Genomic DNA, 21738 nt, shown 5'->3' with positions numbered 1-21738 from the left:
ATTGTACACAGTGTCTTAATGTTTCTGTCGTCCTCTAGTTTAGAGAATATGACAGTGAACACTTAAACACTTCTTTTCATTAATTAGAGATTGGCTGCCTGAGTGACGAATACCAGAGTGACATGAGGCCCCTAAGTAGTACTGCAGAGCCATTCCAAATAAGTATATATAAGACAAGCTTTACATAATTGTTTCTCTTACCAGAGGGGTAGTGTATAGAGTATAAACTTCATGTTCTCCTGTTACTAACATGGCGGTATAAATAATGCTTAGATATAAATATGTAAAATACTTCATAGTAGGAAACTTAAATAATATCTCTTTTTGAGAGTTTAGGGTAACATAGCTTCAGTCAACTGAAAAGCTCAAATGAAACCTTCATTAAAATCAGATTCCTGAGTTGTGGATGTACAGCCATATTAGCAGGAGATGGGAAATAACTTTTTTTTTTTTTTAGAATTCTGATAAAACATTCCAGAATAAATAATTGCCTTTTGCAATGAGACTTGTACCATAGTTGTAAACCTGGGATTCTTTCTTTCCCTTTCTTCCCCCCTCCCCCCATTTTTGAGGGAACAAATGTAGAGAGACGTTGTTTTTACCTATACATGTATGTTGAAGTCCTTTGTTATGTATTCTGTAATTTACAAGGTGTGATGACACAGACCAATGGCTAGAATGAAAACAAGCAGACAGTGAAGTCATGAGAATCCCTGTATAAAGAGTTAGCTTGTACATAAATTGACTAATATTTATAATACAATGAAAAATCAAAAGGGGGGTCATGGGGGGAATTTGCTGTTAAAAACTCTATTCCTTTTTATTCAATGCCGCCTCAACTTTTTATTACATATTTGAGCTGCACTAATTAAAAATAGCAACTACATTTATGCAAGAATATCAGTAAAGGATACTAACATGCAAGAATGTGCAAGTACAAAGTCCTCAAGTTGCATGTAGAAGAGGTTGAAGATCAAAATTAACTAATATAAAATGTCAGAAATAGTAATATTTCAAGAAGAAAAACATTTTGGGATAGTGAAAAATGCTATACCAAAATAAAAAGTTGTATTGTAGAACATCACTACTATTCAGTGTCCAAAAATAAGAAAATCTAGTTCTGGACCACATCATCATGCGAGCTTATTTTCATTTCTCCATTTCCTCGGCTTTTAAAAAGGTTTCCTTGTTTCATACACACATTCAAGTGTGCCCATATATTTAATTGGGAACTGGCATTTTATTTCTAGGGAACAAAGATTCAAATCTTTGCATAGCTGAGAAGTGAAGAGACAGTCATTTGTCCACATCCTAAAATCACTGTCCAACAGGACCTATATGCTGGAAATGTGGAAATGGAATAGCAAAGGTTTTGCAGAAGAAGCTTAATGTATTACTTATGCAGCACAAGGTGGGAAAACTTGCAGTGCCTGCTCCCAGTCATTGCTCAAGCCAACGCTATTAGTTTCACTTTCACGAGTACCAAATTACCACCAAGAAAAACGTTGAAAATTATTCAATATGAATACCATTATGAGAAAAGGGGAGTCAGATAAGTGTTCAAAAATTATTTTATAGAAAAAGATTAGTGTAAATTAAAGTTCAAAGACCAAAATTTTCAAACTTGGATGCCTAAAGTACAGGTGTTTTTTTAGCTAATTTTAGTATCCAAGTATAGTTGGCCAGACTTGCAAAGGTGAAGAGCATCAATGGGACATACAGATTGCAGTCGAATTTGTGAATTATCAGCACTCTTGAACAGCAGGCTATTTTTAGTTAGGTGCCCAACTTGAGGCACTCAAGTTTGAAAATGTTGGCTCTAGCAGGCACTGTATCAAATTCTAATGGTTTATCCTGAGTAACACACCGGTGAATGGTGGTCCTAGTTTAGCAGAATGTGTAAACCTTGCTTCTGATGCCAGCTGCTTAGTATTGCCAGAGAGAGCACATCTCACCCATGTTTATAAATTTAGTGGTTCTATCTTTCGGTACAGGCTTAGTTTCAGTAGAGACTCTGACTAAAAAAAAAACTTTATTTCCCATCATTATAATTAATACACAGCTTTGAAGTAATTATTTTAGTACAACTGAAAAATCTTGCTGTGCGTAATGTGTATCAGTGGAGATGTATTTGCATCCTTTAAAATATATATATATAATAAAAGTTACTGCCCAATAGCTCCATCTAGCTTCTGGAATCAGTAGTATCTTAAGAAAGGTGGCATCTTTCAGAACACATCAGTCCATGATAGAGAGATCCAAACGGAAAGCCATCTAATCATGTTGTGTTATCTTGTACAATATACTTCACCAAGGACACTTTTACCCAAAATCCTTCCTGGTGGCTCATCAGGAAGGAGTAACTGAGCAGGTCGGTGTCATCAAGGAAACAAATGTTTCCTAACAAAGTCAAATTCAGTATCCTTTAATGCCTGGCAAATATATAATTCCTTTAGAACACTCATTGCATTTTTATTGACACACAAGGTGACGGAAATAAAAGTAAACGTACTTGTTATGCAGTATCTTCTGTTGACCATTTTATTTTTATATGCATGTGTTTTTAATACTTCAGCAGAGTTTGAATGTCTTGTAAACTAATGCTTTTTTATAATGAATATGTTTTGGAATTGTGGTTTTTTTTTAGTACAATGCTTGATTAAACTGCTCATCAATGCTGATTATCATTAGCCATAGAAAGTATCTGAAATTCATAAGTGCCAGGAATTCTGACCTGAAGGATTTTTAGGAAGTAGTTGTAAGTTGGTAGTATACTACTTTTAAGCCTATGTAGAGTTTGAATCTTGTCTGTGGCTATACGGCTACGGCTCACATACAATTATAGGGTACTGCATGCTTGTACAATCCACTGAGGTTCTGTTCATGTGTACAGACTGAGTTTGTTATTGCCTCTTTGCTAAAGTACTTGGTCCTCTAGCTCAAACAATGGAAATGCTGATGCTTTTAGATCTAGAGCTCCCAGGTTCACTCCCCAGAGACTATCTAGCAAGGAGTGCATCACATTCTCTTTAGATGTTGCATGCTGTAACCCTATGTAGATGCATTCTGGAGCAGAAAATACATGAGGCTATTCCTGTTTTCACTGAAGAAATATGAAGTAGAGAGCTGGTATGGGAGGCAGGCACTCACTTTTTTCCTCATTGCACCAATCTCAAGTGTAAAGGATTTGGAAGAGCTGTGAATTTTGAAGGCTGCTTTTTTCCAACCTCAAGGGATCTAGGGGGAAGGGAAACCTCCTTTCAGCTTTGAAGGGCTGCCATTGGCTGAGTTCCTCAGTCCTAGCTGAGTCAGCAACCACAGGAGGGGTCCAAAGGTTCATGGTAAATCCTGGCTTTTTGCCCAGAAATCACTAGACTCCACAGCGTCACAGAGAATAGCACATCACTTGCTCCCATCTCCATTCCTGCTTCTGAATTTAGCATGGAAGACTATCCACACAAGGCATGGGAATGACATGGGGCAGTGAAAAGAGCACTCTATTCTACCTTGCCCTCCCTTTTCCAGGGATCTACATGTGGAGAGTTCCCACTATGCAGATTTTTTGGGGATGAATCTGTTTGCAAATCTGTTTGAACTGAAATGCAGAAATGGTGGTTTTACAATAATACTGTGAGGTAGCATGGCGTACAAACTAAATGTCATATCTTTTGTTTTTCTGATATATAGTCTCCGGAGCAGAGAAGATGAGAGAATATCAAAACCAGGAGCTGTCTCTACACCTGTAAAGAATGCAGATGATATCCCTGTTTCTAAAACCATGGAAGAGGCTATAGTTGAAAGAAATGAAAAACAAACTCCACCTCTGCCAGGTAAATATGGTAAAACGCCAAGCTATGCCTGCTGCCTTTAATGAATGCTCGGTAGGAATTTGTGCTACTTCATAGCTACAATATGATTTCTCTCAAACTGTTAAAATATACAACTGCATAAATACTCAGAATATGCAAATTCAAAGGGCCCAGCTTTTTGCCCCTAGTTACCTGGGTGAAGCCAGTTTAAGTAATGGCAGAAGTGGGCCCAACGTTTTTTCCATTTTTCTGAATATGCAAGACTCTCTCTGAGCATAATTCAGCTTGTGGTATTTGTGGTTTTCAATTCTGGAAGATCACTCTAAAGCGCTCTGTGCTGTGGGATTAAAACTTGTGTTGGTTATAGCTGTGTTTAAGCATAGTTGTTGCTAAGAGGATTCTCTCGTGATTTCCAAAGACAAGATAAGATGGAGGGCTTTTTCCCCTAAAAACCATACTATCCCATTTAAACCTAGATGTAGTTAACAGTTTTGATCTCAATGGAGAGCTAAATCTTTTTTTGTTTGTTATTTGTATTGTCATAGCACTTGGGGCCCTAATTATGTACCAGGACCCCATTGTGCCATGCACTGTATAAACACAGAACAAAAAGGCAGATGCCAGGTTACAGGTTGGAGTAATGGATAAGATGGTGGCAGTGTCCCCAGTAATCCAGAAAGGAGGTAGCAGGAGGATTTGGAGGATTAAGAGCTCTGTTTTACCTGTGTGCAGTTTGACCTCATTGCAAGATATCTAGGAGGCAATATCGGAGAGAGGCAGAGATTTTAGTTTAGATGGAAGTAGGCAAGTCTGGAGTAGAGATCTGAGTTTTGTCAACATAGAGACTGTGGTTAAATTTGTATTTTACGGATTAGATTACCCAGAGATATGTAGAGGGGTAGAGAGAGTGACCAATGACATCTCTGTGGAATCCTCACAGAATGTTGAAGCAGTCATTGGAGATTTAGGAGGAGAGAAGAGGACATAAGGAAGACAACCCAAGGAGGAGGAACATGGTCAACTGTGTCTAAGGCGGCGGACTGGTCAAGGAGGATGAGGATGGAGTACTGGTTCTGAGCTTTGGCTAGGACAAGGTTATAGAGACTTTAGCAGGAGCAGTTTTATTGGCATGAAAGGAGCAGTTGTTGTATTGGAGAGGATCTAGGATGGAATTGGAAAGAGAAATTCGAGATGGCTACTGTAAACAGTGCTTTCAATGAACTTAGAAATGCAATCTTGAGAGATAGTAAAATGAGAGAAATGAAAACATGCTTGTATTGTGAGGGGACGGGAAAGCCAGAGGGAGGAGAGGGGTGAAGTGTAAGGAGGAGATGAGTGGATGTGAAGGAAATGAGGGGATGGGATGTAAGGAGTTACTGGGACAAGTGGATGGGTTGGAGGAGGAGATCAAGCAAAATTCTGCATCTGTTACAGGGGAGAAGGAAGAGAATTGGGGGAGGAGACAGGAAGGCAATCCATGGACAGGGGGAAGATCAGATCACATTTTGTCAGTTTTTCTCTTTGAAGAAATTATGACAGGAAGGTGGAAAAGTTTGAACAGTGAGTCAAAGGCAGCTGAAATGGCAGGTCTGGGATTCAAATAAGGTAGAGATGTAGAGTTGTTTAGCTGGAAGATTACAGTAACTGACTGAACCCTTCTGGCTTCTCCCATTTTTGGACAGTGGTTACCCTAGTGGAATCCTAATCCTTAATGTCCAAATCTTACATGATTGGAAAAAACAGCATAATGTGTTTTCTCTTTTAAAGATCCTGTATTTATCTATGATGTATTTTGCATGCTTCAAAATTTCAATGGACGTTATCAAAGTACAATGGGAAATTTGAAGGAAAAAAAACAAAACCCGCAGTGCAGTAGTTAGATCAGCCTTAAAAAATCTACTCACCCAAGAGAACTAATCTTATTCAGTCAGTACAAGAGAGTTATTTTCATTACTGACACTTGTGGATGGGAGAAGGATTTTGTTCCTGAGCTGGTAGGTATCATGATAACAATTTTGCAAGGATGAGTTAAACTGTATTGGTTCCACATCCTTTAAAGAATTAATAGCATGGCAAGTTGGGGTTTTTTGTTTTTATTTCTTAATAGAGCCAAAGCCAGTGTATGCTCAAGCCGGACAACCAGATGTAGATTTACCAGTCAGTCCATCGGATGGTCCTTTACCCAATTCAACTCATGAAGATGGAGTGCTTCGGTAATGTAATTCAAAATTATTTATTTGAACCTGATCCTACAGTCCTCAAGCAGACCAAGCTTTCATTAAGTCAATAAACATTATGTCTGAACAGAGACATCTAAGGCTTTGTGTTAACATACGTTTCTAATCTGTTTATAAGTATTGGGGTGGGGGAGTTGAGGCTCATCTGAGAGCTTTGGGTGCTTTAACAGTTATATTACATATTTTGTAATTTAGAAACTTACTTATCACTTTATAGATATTATTTAATAACATGTTTTGTTTCTCTCTTCCACATACTGCTTTTCTTCTCTTTTAAGCAAAAACAGTCCTGCATTCAGGAGAACCCTATAATAATATTATCACGTTATATACTATGTCCCCCCTCCCCCCCAAAAAAATAAAAATAAAAGGGGAGAGAGAGTGAGAAATAACAGTTCAGTTCTAAACTTCCAAAGGAAAGTTGACTGTTAAACAAAAACCCTTAAATTTTGAAGTATTCTATTTAAAATAAGATTTATATATTAAAGCAAACAACAGAATCTCTTAAGCAAGTGAATATTACCATTATTTTCAAAAGCTCAGCTGATGAGAAGAATATTGTGCTATTATAGTTGGTGTGTTGCTAAAAGGAATACTGTAGCTTGGTTACGATGATATCAAATTGCAATAAGGAACAAATTCTCTGCTGTTGTAATTCCCCAGCTGCTAATCTATGACCACATATTCGACTACTGTATCTCTGTTAATTGGAATGTGTTATAAACCTACAGGCCAAGCATGAAGCTGGTAAAATTCAAAAAAGGAGACAGCGTGGGCTTGCGGTTGGCTGGTGGCAATGATGTAGGCATATTTGTAGCTGGTGTTCTGGAGGACAGCCCTGCAGCAAAAGAAGGATTAGAAGAAGGAGATCAAATTCTCAGGGTAGGTCAAAATCTTTCATACAAAGAATCTGTTGTTCAGTAATGCAACAAAATTTTGGTACATGTTGCCTTTTTAGGTAGACTGTTTATCTGTGCCTACCCTGAATAGGAGTAGACGATGGTGGTAAAAATTCTTCCAGCTTCCACTGTTGCTACTAGATCACTGGTAAATTATGGCTCCCAAGTTCTCTAGTTTCAGATTGGACAAATAATTGTTTAACTAATTGGCTTTTAAACTGTTAACTAAAAAGCGTGTATCATATGTATCTGTATATATATCATATATATCTGTATATATATATATATATATATATACACAAATAATCAGCATGTAGCACTTAGCATCTTTCATTTACAGATTTCTAGCCACTTTGCAAAACTAGATAAGTAGTATTGTCCACAGGAATCTACTGCCCAATCATCCCCACCCCTATTTCAGAGCAGTGCTTCCAACGCACGTTTTTCAACAGGAGAAGAATGTGCTTTATTTACCCTGCAGTTAGCTCAGTTAGTGAATAGAGTAAAACTTGGGTATCACATATGCTGTTAAAAGTATACCATTAGAGACCTGGTCCAACCCTTTATGTATAATTTGCAGAATATATGGTAAATTGTGTAAACTTGTGTTTTTTTTCCCACATGGATTAGTAAAACTCTCTTAATGCCACTAGGGCATGTTGTTGTTTTCTAGAAAAGTAATTTCTTCGTATTCTTTTCTATTGATGACAAAATTTAAAACGTGGAATTTTTATTTCTCATTTAATTTTACAAGGACTTTTGTCCTTCAGTGTATTTTCAAAAGCAAGATGTTTGGACCTCTTTACCTGCTGTTTATGGACTTCAGTGGGGAAAAGGGATAGACCTACATTTAGAGTTTTGAAATTGAACTGAGTAAAACATGTTTCTTTAAAGTTTAACAGCATGCATGTGCTAATCATTGACTACCTAATGTTGATAATCAGAACTCAAATGTTCAAATATCCTTAAAGATTAGATAGCAAGGAGTAAGGGCAACTGTAAATGAAAATCATGTGGAACAAGTTTGGACAACTAATCTAAGAGTTTGTCTATATGAGGCTTAAACCGAATTAAGTTGACTCTTCATAAAACCCCTGAAAATAGAGAGATGGAGATTGTACTTTGGATCAGAGAGTGATAAAGAAATGGATCTTGCTGTGGCCAGGGACAGTGTTACCGCAGCAAAAGACACTGTTGAGAAAGATGGGGATGCAGAGGAAACTCCTGGAAGCAATACAGAGCTAGAATGCTTGGAATCAGCACTTGCTGCTGCTGCTTCTCCTGCCAGGACAGCAGGCAAGGCAGTGCTTCAAACCAGGACCTAGCCTTGTTCTTTACCTCCTAGATAGCACAAGATACTGAGCTCAGCCCTTTTGAGCCATCTAATGCTCTGTATAGCTTCAAGCCTCACCACTCAACACGATGGATGTCAACCAGCCTTTTTGGCACCATGGAGAAATACCCCTTTCTGTTTATAAATTCTAAGCCCTCGTCAGGGGAGATGTGGGTGAAGCTGAAATAATAAGCACAGAGGTCTCCTCAGTTGCCCCAGTACAGTTTGGGAACCCATGCATACAAAGCCATAAATCTCCTGAGCATTATTAAGCTTTATAACCCAGTGAAACAGTACTTTATCCATGGCATCACACATCTGCATGACAGTGGCTCCAACAGTCAATCTTCTTGCTCTGAATTGGTTATGGACTGCTCACATTTGGGGTTCTCTAGCTTCTAGATGGCAGTGGTGCCCCACTTCTTGACAGGTATGGGGCACCGCATGTTGGCATGCTGCTCCTGCACTTCCAGAACTACTTCAACACACATCTCAAAAAAGGTTGTTTTAGCCATTCTGAAATTTTCTTGCCACTACTGGTCATCCCAGATCTGCAGAACAAACCTTTCCCACCAGTAGTTGTTTCTCATATTCTGAGCCTAGAGACAGTGCTGTGCGGTGCAAAGTTGCTCCAGGAACAGTTCCTGTAGTAGCAGTTGCTGGATGTCACCCTCTTCTTCCTCATCCTGCTTCTTCTGTTGATGCTTAAGCTCCTGCTGCTGCCACATCATCATCTTGGTGCAGAAGTCGAAGTCAAAGTCCAAAACCAAACTCAACTGGCTACTAGAGCTGAAATAAAGCACAAGCAGCCTACCTATGTTTTGCAGTTGCCAGCATAGAGGTGAAGAGCATTGTTGCGACCATGCTGGCTGCCAGCAATTCAGAAATGGCACTAGCCTGCCCAGAGAGGAGCCTGGTATGGAGATATGAGATTAAAAAAAAACACTAAAAATTGGAATCTGCCTGGCTTCCCTTATCCATCCTGCAATGCACAGCCAGAAGAATTCCAGAATGCAGACTGCTCAATAGCAAAGCAGAGGGCCATGGAATATCCTCTAAGAATGTCATGCGCTAGTACATGGCAAGCCACAGTCATGTGTACGCAATGCAAATTGAAAGAGGAGGAAGCCATCCTATATGCCTTCCATTAGCATGACTTACATATTGCATCTTAAGAAACACCTGTCACATCAATTTGGTTTAACTCCCCATGTAGACACATCCTAAGAAGCTCCTTCATCTGTAATAATCTAAATATATTGCCCTTTAAAATCTCTGGTACTTCTAGATCATCCATGATGGGTGACCTAGAAGTATTCAATAAAAAAGTCTATTCAATTTGTACTCTGTAGATACTGCATATTTTTGTTAAATAGCAATATTTTTCACTTATTCTGAGAAATATATGCAAAAAGCTTCTTGAAGTTCATGCAGTTAAGTTATATTTAACAGGATAAACCACTCTAACATTAATACATTGTTAAAAACTGCATTATTTATGTGAAATGTATGTTTCACAATGTATTTTTCACAGTGCGTGTATATGTTTCACTACATCTTGTAGTAATTCAAAACCGTTATTGTATTCATGCCAGGTAAATAATGTAGACTTCACAAATATCATCAGAGAGGAAGCAGTGCTTTTTCTGCTTGATCTCCCTAAAGGAGAAGAGGTGACAATTTTGGCACAGAAGAAAAAGGATGGTAAGTAGTTGCCTCAAATATAAGGTCAGAAACTGCTTGGTAGGCTTTTTGAGACCAGGTAGAGACAGTATAGCTAACCTTTGATAACTGTTTGCCCTGGGGAGTGGCAACTCAAGAAGGGTGGTAAAGTGAAGCCTTTCATTTTTAGGTCACTATTTCAAATGCAGTAGAGATTGTACAGTAGTGATAGATTAATTATCTGGCAACAGTCCAATAGCTTGTTTTGAAATGAGTCTGTGGTCTCAATCCTTTCCCAAGTGAATGGGGTTGTACTGCTATAACTATTTTCTTTCTTAATTTTTAAACCACACAACCCTAACTGAAAGAGTTGTATCAGTACAAAAGTGTGTAGACTAGGTCTAAATAATGGCTGAAAAACAGTGTCTGGACAATGAGGAAACTTGCACTATCGATGCTTTATGGTTCATTCGTTCTGTAGTAGGTGATCTCTGATTCCAGTGCTGTCAGTATGGCTTGATATGCTAAATTCACTAACTCAGCTCTGAACTCATTATACTATTTATCTTTTTTTCATATAAGTACTATGAATTCAAGGAGGATACCAACTGTTTCTGAATGCATCACACTAACATGATATGGATTGTATGTGAACTTCACATGCTGATATGTGGGAATTTAGTCTTATAGGTTTCCAAAATACCTCACAATTAAAATGGAGAACTAAGGATAGGCAAGATTTCTGCTCAGTCTTTTTATAGAACTGCTGTGAGCATTAGGAATCCTTTAATGTACTTCAATTTCAAGTAAATTTTATTACAGTTTATCGTCGCATTGTTGAGTCCGATGTAGGAGATTCTTTCTATATCAGAACTCATTTTGAATATGAAAAGGAATCTCCCTATGGGCTAAGTTTCAACAAAGGTGAAGTCTTCCGGGTCGTGGATACTTTGTACAATGGCAAGCTTGGGTCCTGGCTGGCTATTCGAATTGGCAAGAATCACAAAGAGGTGGAAAGAGGCATCATACCCAATAAAAACAGGTAGTATATTGAAACTATTTACTACAAGGTAGCTTGTGAAATCTGTGGCCCAAGTTTGTGCAAGTTCTGTGTCTGTTTAATGCTATTTTTAGTAAAATCTCCTTGTCACTCAGACATTTTATACTTTTCTTAACATTTTGGAAGAAAAACAGTTGTAGAACCTCCAAATAGTTTGCAATTAGACGTATCCAGTTTGAGTTCCCAAATAGACATTTGGGTTTAGTTTAGAACAAAGATTCACAGACTGTCACCCTTGGACAGTCCATTGGCTAGTTGCATGGAGTTGTCTCTCTCTGTTTCCAGGCAAGAGAGACACAAGGATGGGGCAGTAAATCTTAGTGCAGACAAGGCCTTAAAGGTGTGTCAGATTGAATTAGCGAACTGATTTCAATTAACACCTTCTAAAACTCTAGTCAAGACAAAGCAATTGTATTTCAGCATGTGCTAATCTGGTGAAATTAAAATCTAGTGGGGATTCTGTCATCTTTTTTCCTAGTCTAGATAGGGCCTAAAATTAATGAAGAGCAAGAGTAGACACAACATGTATTTCGCTAAAAAATTACAAATACATAAATACTTTCTGAAAAGTACATACTTTGTAAGTGCTGTAGTTGCCTCAGCTATGTTAATTGATCACCAGTGGCAGGAGAAGGGGGTCCGCAAGGCAATTACTTTAAGATTACTGAAAAACACTGGGAACCCCTCATTTGGTGATCAGTGATCCTTTAGCCTGTTGTCATTATAATGTGTTCACAGGTTTAAACTTTGTTAATCAAGTGTCATTTCAAAAGCTAATTTGTTTGTTGATGGAGTTGGGGTTTTCTGTCATTTTTTTTGACCCCTGGAATCTCTGCCCCACCTAGAGCTGAACAGCTAGCTAGTGTACAGTACACACTTCCAAAGACAGCGGGGGGAGATCGTGCAGATTTTTGGAGGTTCCGAGGTCTACGTAGCTCAAAGAGAAATCTCAGAAAAAGCAGAGAAGATCTTTCTGCCCAACCTGTTCAGACCAAGTTTCCTGCATATGAAAGAGTTGTTCTTCGAGAAGGTAACTTCCTTTTAAAGAGGTTAAAATATTTGCTGTTTCAGTTCAACATTTTAATCTTCATGATGGAAAAATAGCATCCTAAAATACATTTAAATCAATTTACTTTGATTTTTCTTATTCCAGCTGGCTTTCTCAGGCCTGTAACCATCTTCGGGCCAATTGCTGATGTTGCACGAGAGAAACTGGCAAGAGAAGAACCAGATATTTATCAAGTTGCAAGTAAGTGTCTCTCTTTGCTTATCAGATTTAATATAAAATAATTGCATAATCACCTGTTTTGCTAGCCTTTGCTGCTTTATTCCTGCAGCCATTAATGTTTTAAAGTTTCACTTTTATATTGTCAGCAATTTATGGAAACACTCTGAAAGGCTTACATTCAGTCGCAGTTAATGATTGATACAGATGCTTTAAAGGTTAAGTAATACAGATTTGCTATAGGACTCTTCAGGAAACATTACATGCATTGAGTGAATGCAAACTCAATTTATTATTATTAATGCTATCATAGGACCCAATCCTGTAACATGCTGAGCTTCCTCAGGGCTCCCTCCCCAGTCCCCTCTTTAATTCAGCACCTTGCAAAAAACATTCAGAATTAAGCTCCTAGTACAGAGGTCAGCAGCCTTTCAGAAGTGGTGTGCCAAGTCTTCATTTATTCATTCTAATTTAAGGTTTCGCGTTCCAGTAATACATTTAAAAGTTTTTAGAAAGTCTCTTTCTATAAGTCTATAATATATAACTAAACTATTGTTGTATGTAAAGTAAATAAGGTTTTTAAAATGTTTGACACTTCATTTAAAATTAAATTAAAATGCAGAGCCCCCAGGACCGGTGGCCAGGACTCGGGCAGTGTGAGTGCCACTGAAAATCAGCTCTCATGCCGCAGGTTGCCTACCCCTGTCCTAGTAAATACCTAACAAATTCTTAGGATTTTATAACTAAACCTAATAGTTTAATTCTTGGATTATTTTTAAGTAAAAAATGTATCTTCAGCATTGTAACTTGTATAAGGTCTGAATCAGTATTGTGAGCTAGAAAGAGGAGATGGCCCATTTTATTATAATGGGGGCATAGAGAGGGTTGTGTAATTGACCAGTAGGTGGCTAAGAAATCATGACTTTTAACTGTGTTTTCTTGAACAGAAAGTGAACCAAGAGATGCTGGTACTGACCAACGTAGTTCTGGCATTATTCGTCTTCATACAATAAAACAGATAATTGACAGAGTAAGTGGTAAAAATATGCTTTTGTTTCATTAAATGTGTAGTTGATTCTGAAAACAAATGAGAGAGAACTGGAGTGTTGATTAATCGAATGACCAATCATATGAATAAACCTAATAAATGCTGGGGTTTTTACATACAATAGCATAAACAACAAAGTATAAATCAGATTTCAAAAACAAAAAATGTACATACTTTATCTCCAGGCCCTGTAGTAAATTATGTTCTCTTTTACTGTCATTGTGTAACTGATATAAATGTTGAATGAAATAACTTTCTCTGTGTAGAAGCTTTTAAAAGTTGATCGAACTCTTCTCTGAGCGCCCATTGCAGACTAGCCAATAACCTAATGGTTAGGCACTCACCTGGGAGAAAAGAGGCTTGGATTCAAGTACCTGCTCCAGAGCAGGGATTTTAACCTAGGATACCCCCTGGGCTATTGGGCATAAAAGGGCATCTCAACCAACTTCCTCTGTGATTAGTGCATAAATCCCCGGTGACTCTAGCTCCAAAAACACTGATGTTTTGATAATGTTGAAAACTTTTGTTTAGACATTTCTGAATGATTTCTTTTCATTTTGACAAACAATTTGCTGAAATGGACACAAATTTGCTAAAGTGTTTTGTTTCATCTTCAGTGAAAAAAAGTTTTACCTAAAAAGATTCTGCCTTGCTCGAGTCAAGAGGTGTCTTTCAGTCTCTCCTGTTGAAGCTGTTCCACTTAGTATAAAACACTTGAATATTTATTTGCCCAGAGAGAGAGTATGAGATGAGTGTGTACCTTAGCGGGGGACATCCAAGTTCCAGTCTCTGCTCCAATTACTATTATCTCGTAGTGGCATGGCAATTCAAAGATGTTCCAATAACAAATTTTAAAGCCATAAATTACTTACCTGAGTAAGGGATGTACTTCAAGGTTTGCCTCATGCACCTTTTGATAGATTTTCATTAGTAGTGTCCATTTGGCCTACACATGTGCTGCTCATGTCCTCGTGCCCTACAGACCAAGACTGTATCAAGCTGCACAAGCAAACAGCCCTCAGTTCCTTCTCAACCGCCTTGGCTTGAGACACAGCTTAGCACGTCCTCATGGTACGTGCCTTGGCTACTTGCTGACTTTGGTCTAACTTAGTTGATTTTAGTTTTAGTTAGTAAGTTAGTTTGTAGTTAGTTAAACTGGTTATTTAGAAGATTTATATTTTCTCCTGGGAGGTCCTCCGTGCGATGAGCATGCCCAGTTCACTGGGGTTTAAATGTTGCCACACGTTTAGAGGCCATCATGGTGGGCGACAGACACTCTTTTTAAATGTGTTTGCTGCCTAGGAGAGTCTCATGTCCTATAGAAGTGTAACTTCTGTTTAGCCCTCAAATCCAGGGCTTGAAAGAACTGGGAAATCAAGCTGCAACTGTTAATGATGGAGTGCTCCTTTTATCATGCTTTGGTGCCTGGTCAGGAGAACCCCCCTGCACATCAGTCTATGGGGATATCTAGCATCTCATCAACCTCAGTACAGCACTTTCCTGGAAGAGAGACTGCCTCGAAGACCTCCTCTAAAGATCTCAAGAAGAGGAGGTCTAGCTCTCCTCTTAAGGAGTCTACTTGAAAACTATCTGAGCTGGTCAACAGTCTGGGACTTTGACCTTTTGGCCAAAGGAAAAGGGCTCCTCTGATACTAGTGAGGCAGGAAAATCCCATACCTCTAAGGCTAAGCCTGGCTCCGAGAAAGCCCCAATACCATCTGGTGGAGATGGCCAGAGCGCAAACAGATGATCAGGGTCAGACTTAACCCTTCTCCCAGTACCCGTCTCAGGTTATTTGGTGCTGTATAAAACTAAGCCTCCGGCTACATCAGCACCTTCTGTAAAGCACTTGAAACTCTTGGTACTGTCCTGGAGGTACAAGCATGTCACTCAATACCACAACTCTACTCTGTACTTCAGAACGTTACGTAACCGTAGGACCCATTCCCAGTTTCTTTCCATCCAACTACTGTCAAAATGGATTACAGGATGTATTATTGTATGTTGCAGTGCTTCCAGCATTCTACCTCCTTCTGATATGTCAATTCATTCTACAAGGTCCCAGTCTACATCTATGACCTCACTTAAAAATGTCCCAGTATCTGAGATTTGCATGGTCCTCAGTACATACCTTCTCCAGGCATTAGGCTATAGTTAATGCCTCTAGATGTGATGTGGCTGTTGGCAATGCAGTTCTTTCCTCAGTTCTAGACTCAAATTCCAGAGCTCCATCCTCTTTATGGGAGTATTGCTTGGAAGTCATCAGACGTGGGGCATCTGTAGGGACACTACTCAAAGAAAAAGAGGTTACTCGCTGTGTGCAGCAACTATGGTTCTTAGAGATGTGTGTCCCCTATGGGTGTTCCTCTACCTGTCCTCCTTCCCCTCTGCTTCAGAGTTCCTTCTGAGACTTAGTGGAGAAGGAACTGAGGACAGTTTGTCTTGTTGCAGGGCTTGAGAATATCAGCAGTGCATGTGTGGGCCAAACGGACATTACTAATGAAAATCTCTTATCAAAGTCATGTGGGGTGCATGTTCACGTGAAGTGAAGTGCCCATTGGTGGTGGGAGAGGGAATGCATCTTGAAGGACTACAGTTATTACACAGCCTTTTTGCATTGAGATGTGTAGTCCATATACATGGGATATGTGTATATGAACTATATATCTCAAAGATCATCTGTTACTGCACAGGTAAGTAATCTCCTTTTCTTCTTGGTGATTATCCATATCATATTCTGCTGCTGGTAACTCCCAAACAGTAGGCCTTCCCTGACGCAGGTACAAGGAGTTCACTCCCACAGAGACTGCAGCGCAGTCCTGCCAAACAGTATCATCCCTGTTTGCTTGCACTCATGCATAATGTTTCATGAATGTGTGCACAGAAGACCAAGTTGCCAGCCTATAGATGTCTCTGAGAGATATGCCTGCCAAAGAGGCCACTGATGTAGTTTGTGCCCTGGTAAGGTGTGCTAGTACTCCGCGAAGGAGAGGAGCCCCTGCCACTCTAAACATGAACTGGGTTATCCAACTGGAATATTCTGAGTGAACACTGCTTGTCCCCTAGCCCTCTTCCCCCATAAACCACCAAGAGATGGAGGGATTTTCTGAATGGCCTAGTACAAGTAGAACAGAAAGGCCTTTCTTCAATCCAGTTTTTATGCAGCCTCTGCTTGCCTTCCTTGCATGAGTCTTCAGGAAGAACTATGGCAGATTGACAACTTCATCAGTGTGCAACTCTGGAAGACCTCTGCACACCGCCCCGGGTACCTGTATCCCTGGTTGAGAAACACTGCTCAAGGGAAGCTGGGTCCTTGGCAAACTGGGAGTGCTTATAGGGCCCACATACCCTATAAATTAACGTTGTATAGTGTGGGAGGTCATGGGGGCTGGTATGAATGGTCACTGTACCAGTATTCTTGGAGTCTTGGGTCAGGTCCCATTTGAGGCTATGCTCCCCATTCCCAGCATGGCTCATGCTAGGTGAGACCTATGGCACATCTGGGTCATCCTGACTGGTGCTTTCTGCAGTGCTTAGGGAGTTTTTCCTCAACTTTGATGTACCTTTGATATCTGACAGGTATGTCATTTTGTGAGGCTTAGAGTCAGAGTTTAGGGAAGACATTCTGCACCTCTTCTGCTCAGTGTCTGGCTGGACCTGACTCTCCCTTGGCATCAAGGCCACTTTGGGGAGAGCATCTCAGTTTGTTTTGATGGTGTGTCTGGTGCAAACCTTGAGGATCTCTAGTCCCCGAAAGGTTTGGATGTTGGGGGCCCAGGAACAAAGTGTGGGTGTACAGACTGCTCCCAACAAGAAGGTCCTCAAGCACTAGTCCCTTAAATGCTGGATCTGTTTCAAAAAGGATCTCTCACCAGTCCAGAACGTGCCACTTGCATGGGTATTGAGATGTAGGATGGTCTCCCATGAGGGGGCAGTGCTTTAAACTCAGGGACTTGTGCTTCACCACGTGGAATCACAGGCAGTACTGGTCCACTCTGCCCTTTATACTTTGGTCATGCACGTGAGGAAGCAAAGGGTGGATGTGCCACCCCTCCAGGTACTGCTAACTAAAAAGTTATCCAATGCATGTAGACTAGACATGTGATAACCACTTGTGGAATATAATGCAGGCTATCACTTGAAAAACTTGATCCCTCCCCCCGCCCCTGGTCATTAGATTCTTCAATCTGGACGTGCTTGTAGGCTCTGTTTCAAGAAGTCTCTACTATTCCATTACTGCTGTTCTAAGCTGCTTACTCTCTTCTACTTTCTTCACATGAAGAAGGGTGGGACTTGCAGCTGTGGTGCTCATATGCGTTTTTTTAAGCAAGTGACAGATTACTTAATTGAAGAAACTGATGCCAAACTCCCTCACTTAGATTCCTGGAGATGTCTAATACTAGCTTACCCCATGTGACTCCCATCCCTTTCCCTCTTCTTTCGTCTTATTTTAAAAACAAAATTGTTTATTGCCCCCTCCGGTGAAAAAATGTGAGCCACTGAAGGAACATCACAAACTGGAAACACTACATGCTATTGCACTAATTGCATGTTCCTGAGTTTGGCTTTGTGGCAGGGATTTCTTGGAAGGAGAGTTGAAGAGACATGAAAACTAGCTCTGCCTAGGAATCTGGACCTGGCCTTTCTTCCTAGTAACCACAGACTTTGTTTCTGGTACAATGCCCTTTTATGACTCACCCTTTACCTCGGAAAAGTGCCTGATTTATAGGGGTTAAATGTATTACATGTTATAACAATTCATGTTTAGGCATACCAATTTTAAGTAGTACTGATATTGATGGGACTGATTGCATGGGCAGCCTGGCTGTATTGGGAATTCCCATATGTTTTCCCATTTTCAGGATGGAAAAGGTTAGTAAGTTAGTTATCAGTGCATAAATGCTATAGGGTAAATAGAAAACACACCCGTAGAAGACACTAAAAATGCATTATCTAGAGAGAGAGCGCGCTTGAAAGCTTTACTTGCATATGTACTATTCTCTGCAGGACAAACATGCATTATTAGATGTCACTCCAAATGCTGTGGATCGTCTGAATTATGCACAATGGTATCCCATTGTGGTGTTCCTGAACCCTGATTCCAAGCAGGGTGTAAAAACCATGAGAATGAGACTGTGTCCAGAATCACGGAAAAGTGCCAGAAAATTGTATGAAAGAGCTCACAAGTTACGGAAAAATAATCATCATCTCTTCACAAGTAAGTAAACAGCAGGAAATGTTTATGAACCAAGCCCAACTTAAATTGGGGCGGGGTAATATATCCAACATAGGTTTGAACAGCATCTCTTGTATAGTATGAATATGATTTTTCGTTTTGCATTCCTAGGTAACTGAGTACCAATAGTACCCATTACGTCAAAGCCCCTCAAATTTTAATAAAAAGTTGGTTAGTGGTTTTCACAAGTTTCAAAGATCTGTCAGCACTAGTGTGTATTTTGTGTGGTTCTTTTCTTCTCTTCTTGTATTTCTACTTTCTTCCTGCCTCTCTTCTTGAAGGGGGGGTAGCAAACAAAGATCCCTTCATGACCTATGGTACGTTTTGGCCCCTTCCCAAACTCTTTCCCTTTCTTGGGTATTACATGCTGTTCTCACTGTGACTAATTCCCACTGTATCCATGACTGGCCTTCCTCCTTGCGCTCTGGTCCTGATTCACTTTCAGACTTATCTGTTGCCCCATAGCAGCAAAGAGTGGTATTAACAGTGGGAGAGCTGTGATGGCTTAACATGTGGTTCTGCTTTGAAAGTGACTGTAAAAATGACATCATAGGGTGCTGCAGTTTTCTATATTTGATTCCTGAATCAAATATGATCAGTTTTGCTAATTAAAAAAAAAAGTTGATTTTTGCTTACAGGGCTGGCAATTAATAAATCTGTCAAACTAAACGCTTTCTTCCTTGTATGTCATCACCAGTAATACTTTTGTAGACCAGATTACATCTGCTGTATTTGTGTAGTCTCAGATAGATAGGTGGAATTTAGTAAAGATCTGTCCTGCTGAAGCACGGGTAGGAATCTAAGCCACCTCACTTTCTCTTAGCTGTGTTGGCTTGGCAAGGCCAACAGGAGTAAAAATCAGCAGAAACATATTAGGAAATCTAAAGGAAACAGATAGGACTCTGAATTAAACACAAGAGGAAAGTATTTTAAGGAAAAAGATGCCACATTAATAGTTTCTTTTAGAGTAGAATTGTGCTTGAACTCAGCTCTCATTGTTAACTGATAAAATGCCCAAAACTACTTTGTATAAAAGGGAGACATAAATAAATGTGTGTATACAAAGTATCCTAAGAGTTATTTAAACTCACAATTCACGTTGCATTTGGTAGTAGTGGTCCAGAACTTTCTCCAACTGAAAAAGAAATGTTATATAAGAAGCAATTAATCCCATTTTATTTTTAGCTACTATCAACTTGAATTCAATGAATGATGGCTGGTATGGAGCACTAAAGGAAGCAGTTCAGCAGCAACAGAACCAGTTGGTGTGGGTTTCAGAAGGAAAGGTAAGGAATGTCACTTTCCCTTTGAATACGAATGATAAAACCATTACTCTTCTTATACAGTAAAATAGTGAGCAGTCTTTCCTTTCCCTTTTTCATGATCATAATAAGATTATTATAAAGTATCTTTGTGGCTTAAAAACAATCCTGGTGATATTGCTGCTCTTAGTGGTCACCACTGTATCTGTACATCTCTCTTCCGTTCCTCTCAGTTGTGCTTTCAAGACAATTGGGTTTTCTCCTGGAATGAAAAAAAACTTTTTTATAGTTCTGCCTATCACTTTCAGGTCTAAAGGAATCAACTGACTCAGTTGACAACTGTGAACTGCTCTACACTGATTTCTACTAAGATAAAAGTAGAGACTTAACCTTGGTAACGAGGACAAAAAACTTAGTTATTTGCCCATGGAAATCACTTACAAAGAGGTGTGGTGGATTATCTGTCATTTGACGTGTGTCAGGATTAGTGACTTTGTAAAAGATATACGCTAGCTTAACCAGAAATTATGGGCTAAATGCAGGACTTAATGGGAGATATTCTATGGTCCTTGTTTATAAAGGAGGTCAGATTAGAGCTTGATAGTCCCTTGTGGCCTTAACACATACAGCACAGGCAATTGCATTGTAAGCTTCCCCACACTGCCTGTGCTAAAATACCCCAACCCTGTTGCTTAGTAGGAGAAGATAGTTATGTTATCATGTACACTCAATCATTGGTCATTTTTTTAATCAAGAAGGGTGCCAACATCAGAAAGGCCTGAAGAACTGAATAGAAATGATTGACTCATTTTGGGTAGGCCACTAAACAGCTGCCAAGTGGGAATTACTCTTAATCTCTGCTGATATGGTGGTGGTGATACTCTGAGGCAGGGGTGGGCAAACTTTTTGGCTCAAGGGCCACATCTGGGTGGGGAAATTGCATGCAAGGCCATTAATGTGGGGTAGGGGGTTGGGGTTCAGGAAGGTTCAGGGTACGGGAGAGGGCTCAGGGCAGTGGGTTGGTGTGCAGGAGGGGTGCGTAAGGGGTTTCAGGGTGCGGGCTCTGGCCCTGCACCACTTGCCTGGAGCAGCTCTGGGGTGGCGGCAAGTCACAGCAGGGCTAAGGCAGGCTCCCTGGCCCCACACTGCTCCAGGAAGTGGCCAGCAGCACATTCCTGCGGCCCCTGGGGGAGGGTAGAGGGCTCCGCGCACTGTTCTCACCTGCGGGTACCTCCTCCGAAGCTCCCATTGGCTGCGATTCCCTGTTCCCGGCCAATTGGAGCTGCAAGGCGCGGTGCCTGCAGGCGAGGCCAGTGCACGGAGCCCTCTGCCCTTTCCCAGGGGCCGCAGGGACATGGTGCCTGCAGCTTCTGGGAGCGGCATGGGCAATCCCATGGGCCAGATCCAAAGCCCTGAGATGCCAGATCGTGCCTGTGGGTTGTAGTTTGCCCACTTCTGCTCTAAGGGTATGTCTGCATTGCAGTTAGACACCTGTGACTGGCATATGCCAGCTGACTCAGACACGTGTCTAATTGCAGTGTAGACATACCCTCAGAGAACAGTTCCTAACCTGTGGGGAAGGCTCCCTGTGAGCAGGCATATGAGATGGAGGTAGGGGCAACGGGAGCACAGCAATTCCAGCTGCATGCAATGGCTAATGCCACTTATCCCACAGCACCATTGCTGGAGTGGGCGGGGGAAGGAAGAGAAGCTCTGATTCTCTCTATATGCTGCCCCTTTCCCTGCCCCATTCTGGTTGATCCCATGGGACTGGGAAGTGACTGTGTTTAGCAGCTGGAAAGCCAGCAGTTATTGAAATAGAGGAGCAATGGAGATAGGAAAACTGCAGACTCCTACCCTCAGAGCAGTTTATATGATATCCTCCAACAATAAGGGCTTGATTTTACAGAAGTGTTCAGAGTTGTTGAGCACCTATAGCTCCTATTGAATTGTTCAGCACATCTGGA

The 21738-nt window shown here is 40.4% G+C and overlaps 1 protein-coding gene across 10 annotated transcripts in view; it reads left to right on the top strand.

The window, feature by feature from the left end:
- The window catches only part of TJP1 (tight junction protein 1), a 319386-nt gene that overhangs the window by 258220 nt on the left and 39428 nt on the right, over positions 1-21738 (top strand). For all 10 annotated transcript variants that reach the window (XM_050967885.1, XM_050967883.1, XM_050967893.1 and 7 more), the window contains 10 exons: positions 3688-3830; positions 5917-6022; positions 6778-6928; positions 9874-9982; positions 10763-10982; positions 11846-12030; positions 12154-12249; positions 13173-13255; positions 18281-18491; positions 19695-19795. In XM_050967885.1, the coding sequence (XP_050823842.1) occupies positions 3688-3830; positions 5917-6022; positions 6778-6928; positions 9874-9982; positions 10763-10982; positions 11846-12030; positions 12154-12249; positions 13173-13255; positions 18281-18491; positions 19695-19795 (1405 nt within the window). The remainder of the gene's footprint in view (positions 1-3687; positions 3831-5916; positions 6023-6777; positions 6929-9873; positions 9983-10762; positions 10983-11845; positions 12031-12153; positions 12250-13172; positions 13256-18280; positions 18492-19694; positions 19796-21738) is intronic.

The sequence above is a fragment of the Gopherus flavomarginatus genome, chromosome 9 (genome assembly GCF_025201925.1).
Source record: "Gopherus flavomarginatus isolate rGopFla2 chromosome 9, rGopFla2.mat.asm, whole genome shotgun sequence".
Taxonomy (NCBI): Eukaryota; Metazoa; Chordata; order Testudines; family Testudinidae; genus Gopherus; species Gopherus flavomarginatus.
Note: the sequence above shows the minus strand (reverse complement) of the source record. Positions and strands in the feature narration are given on the sequence as shown.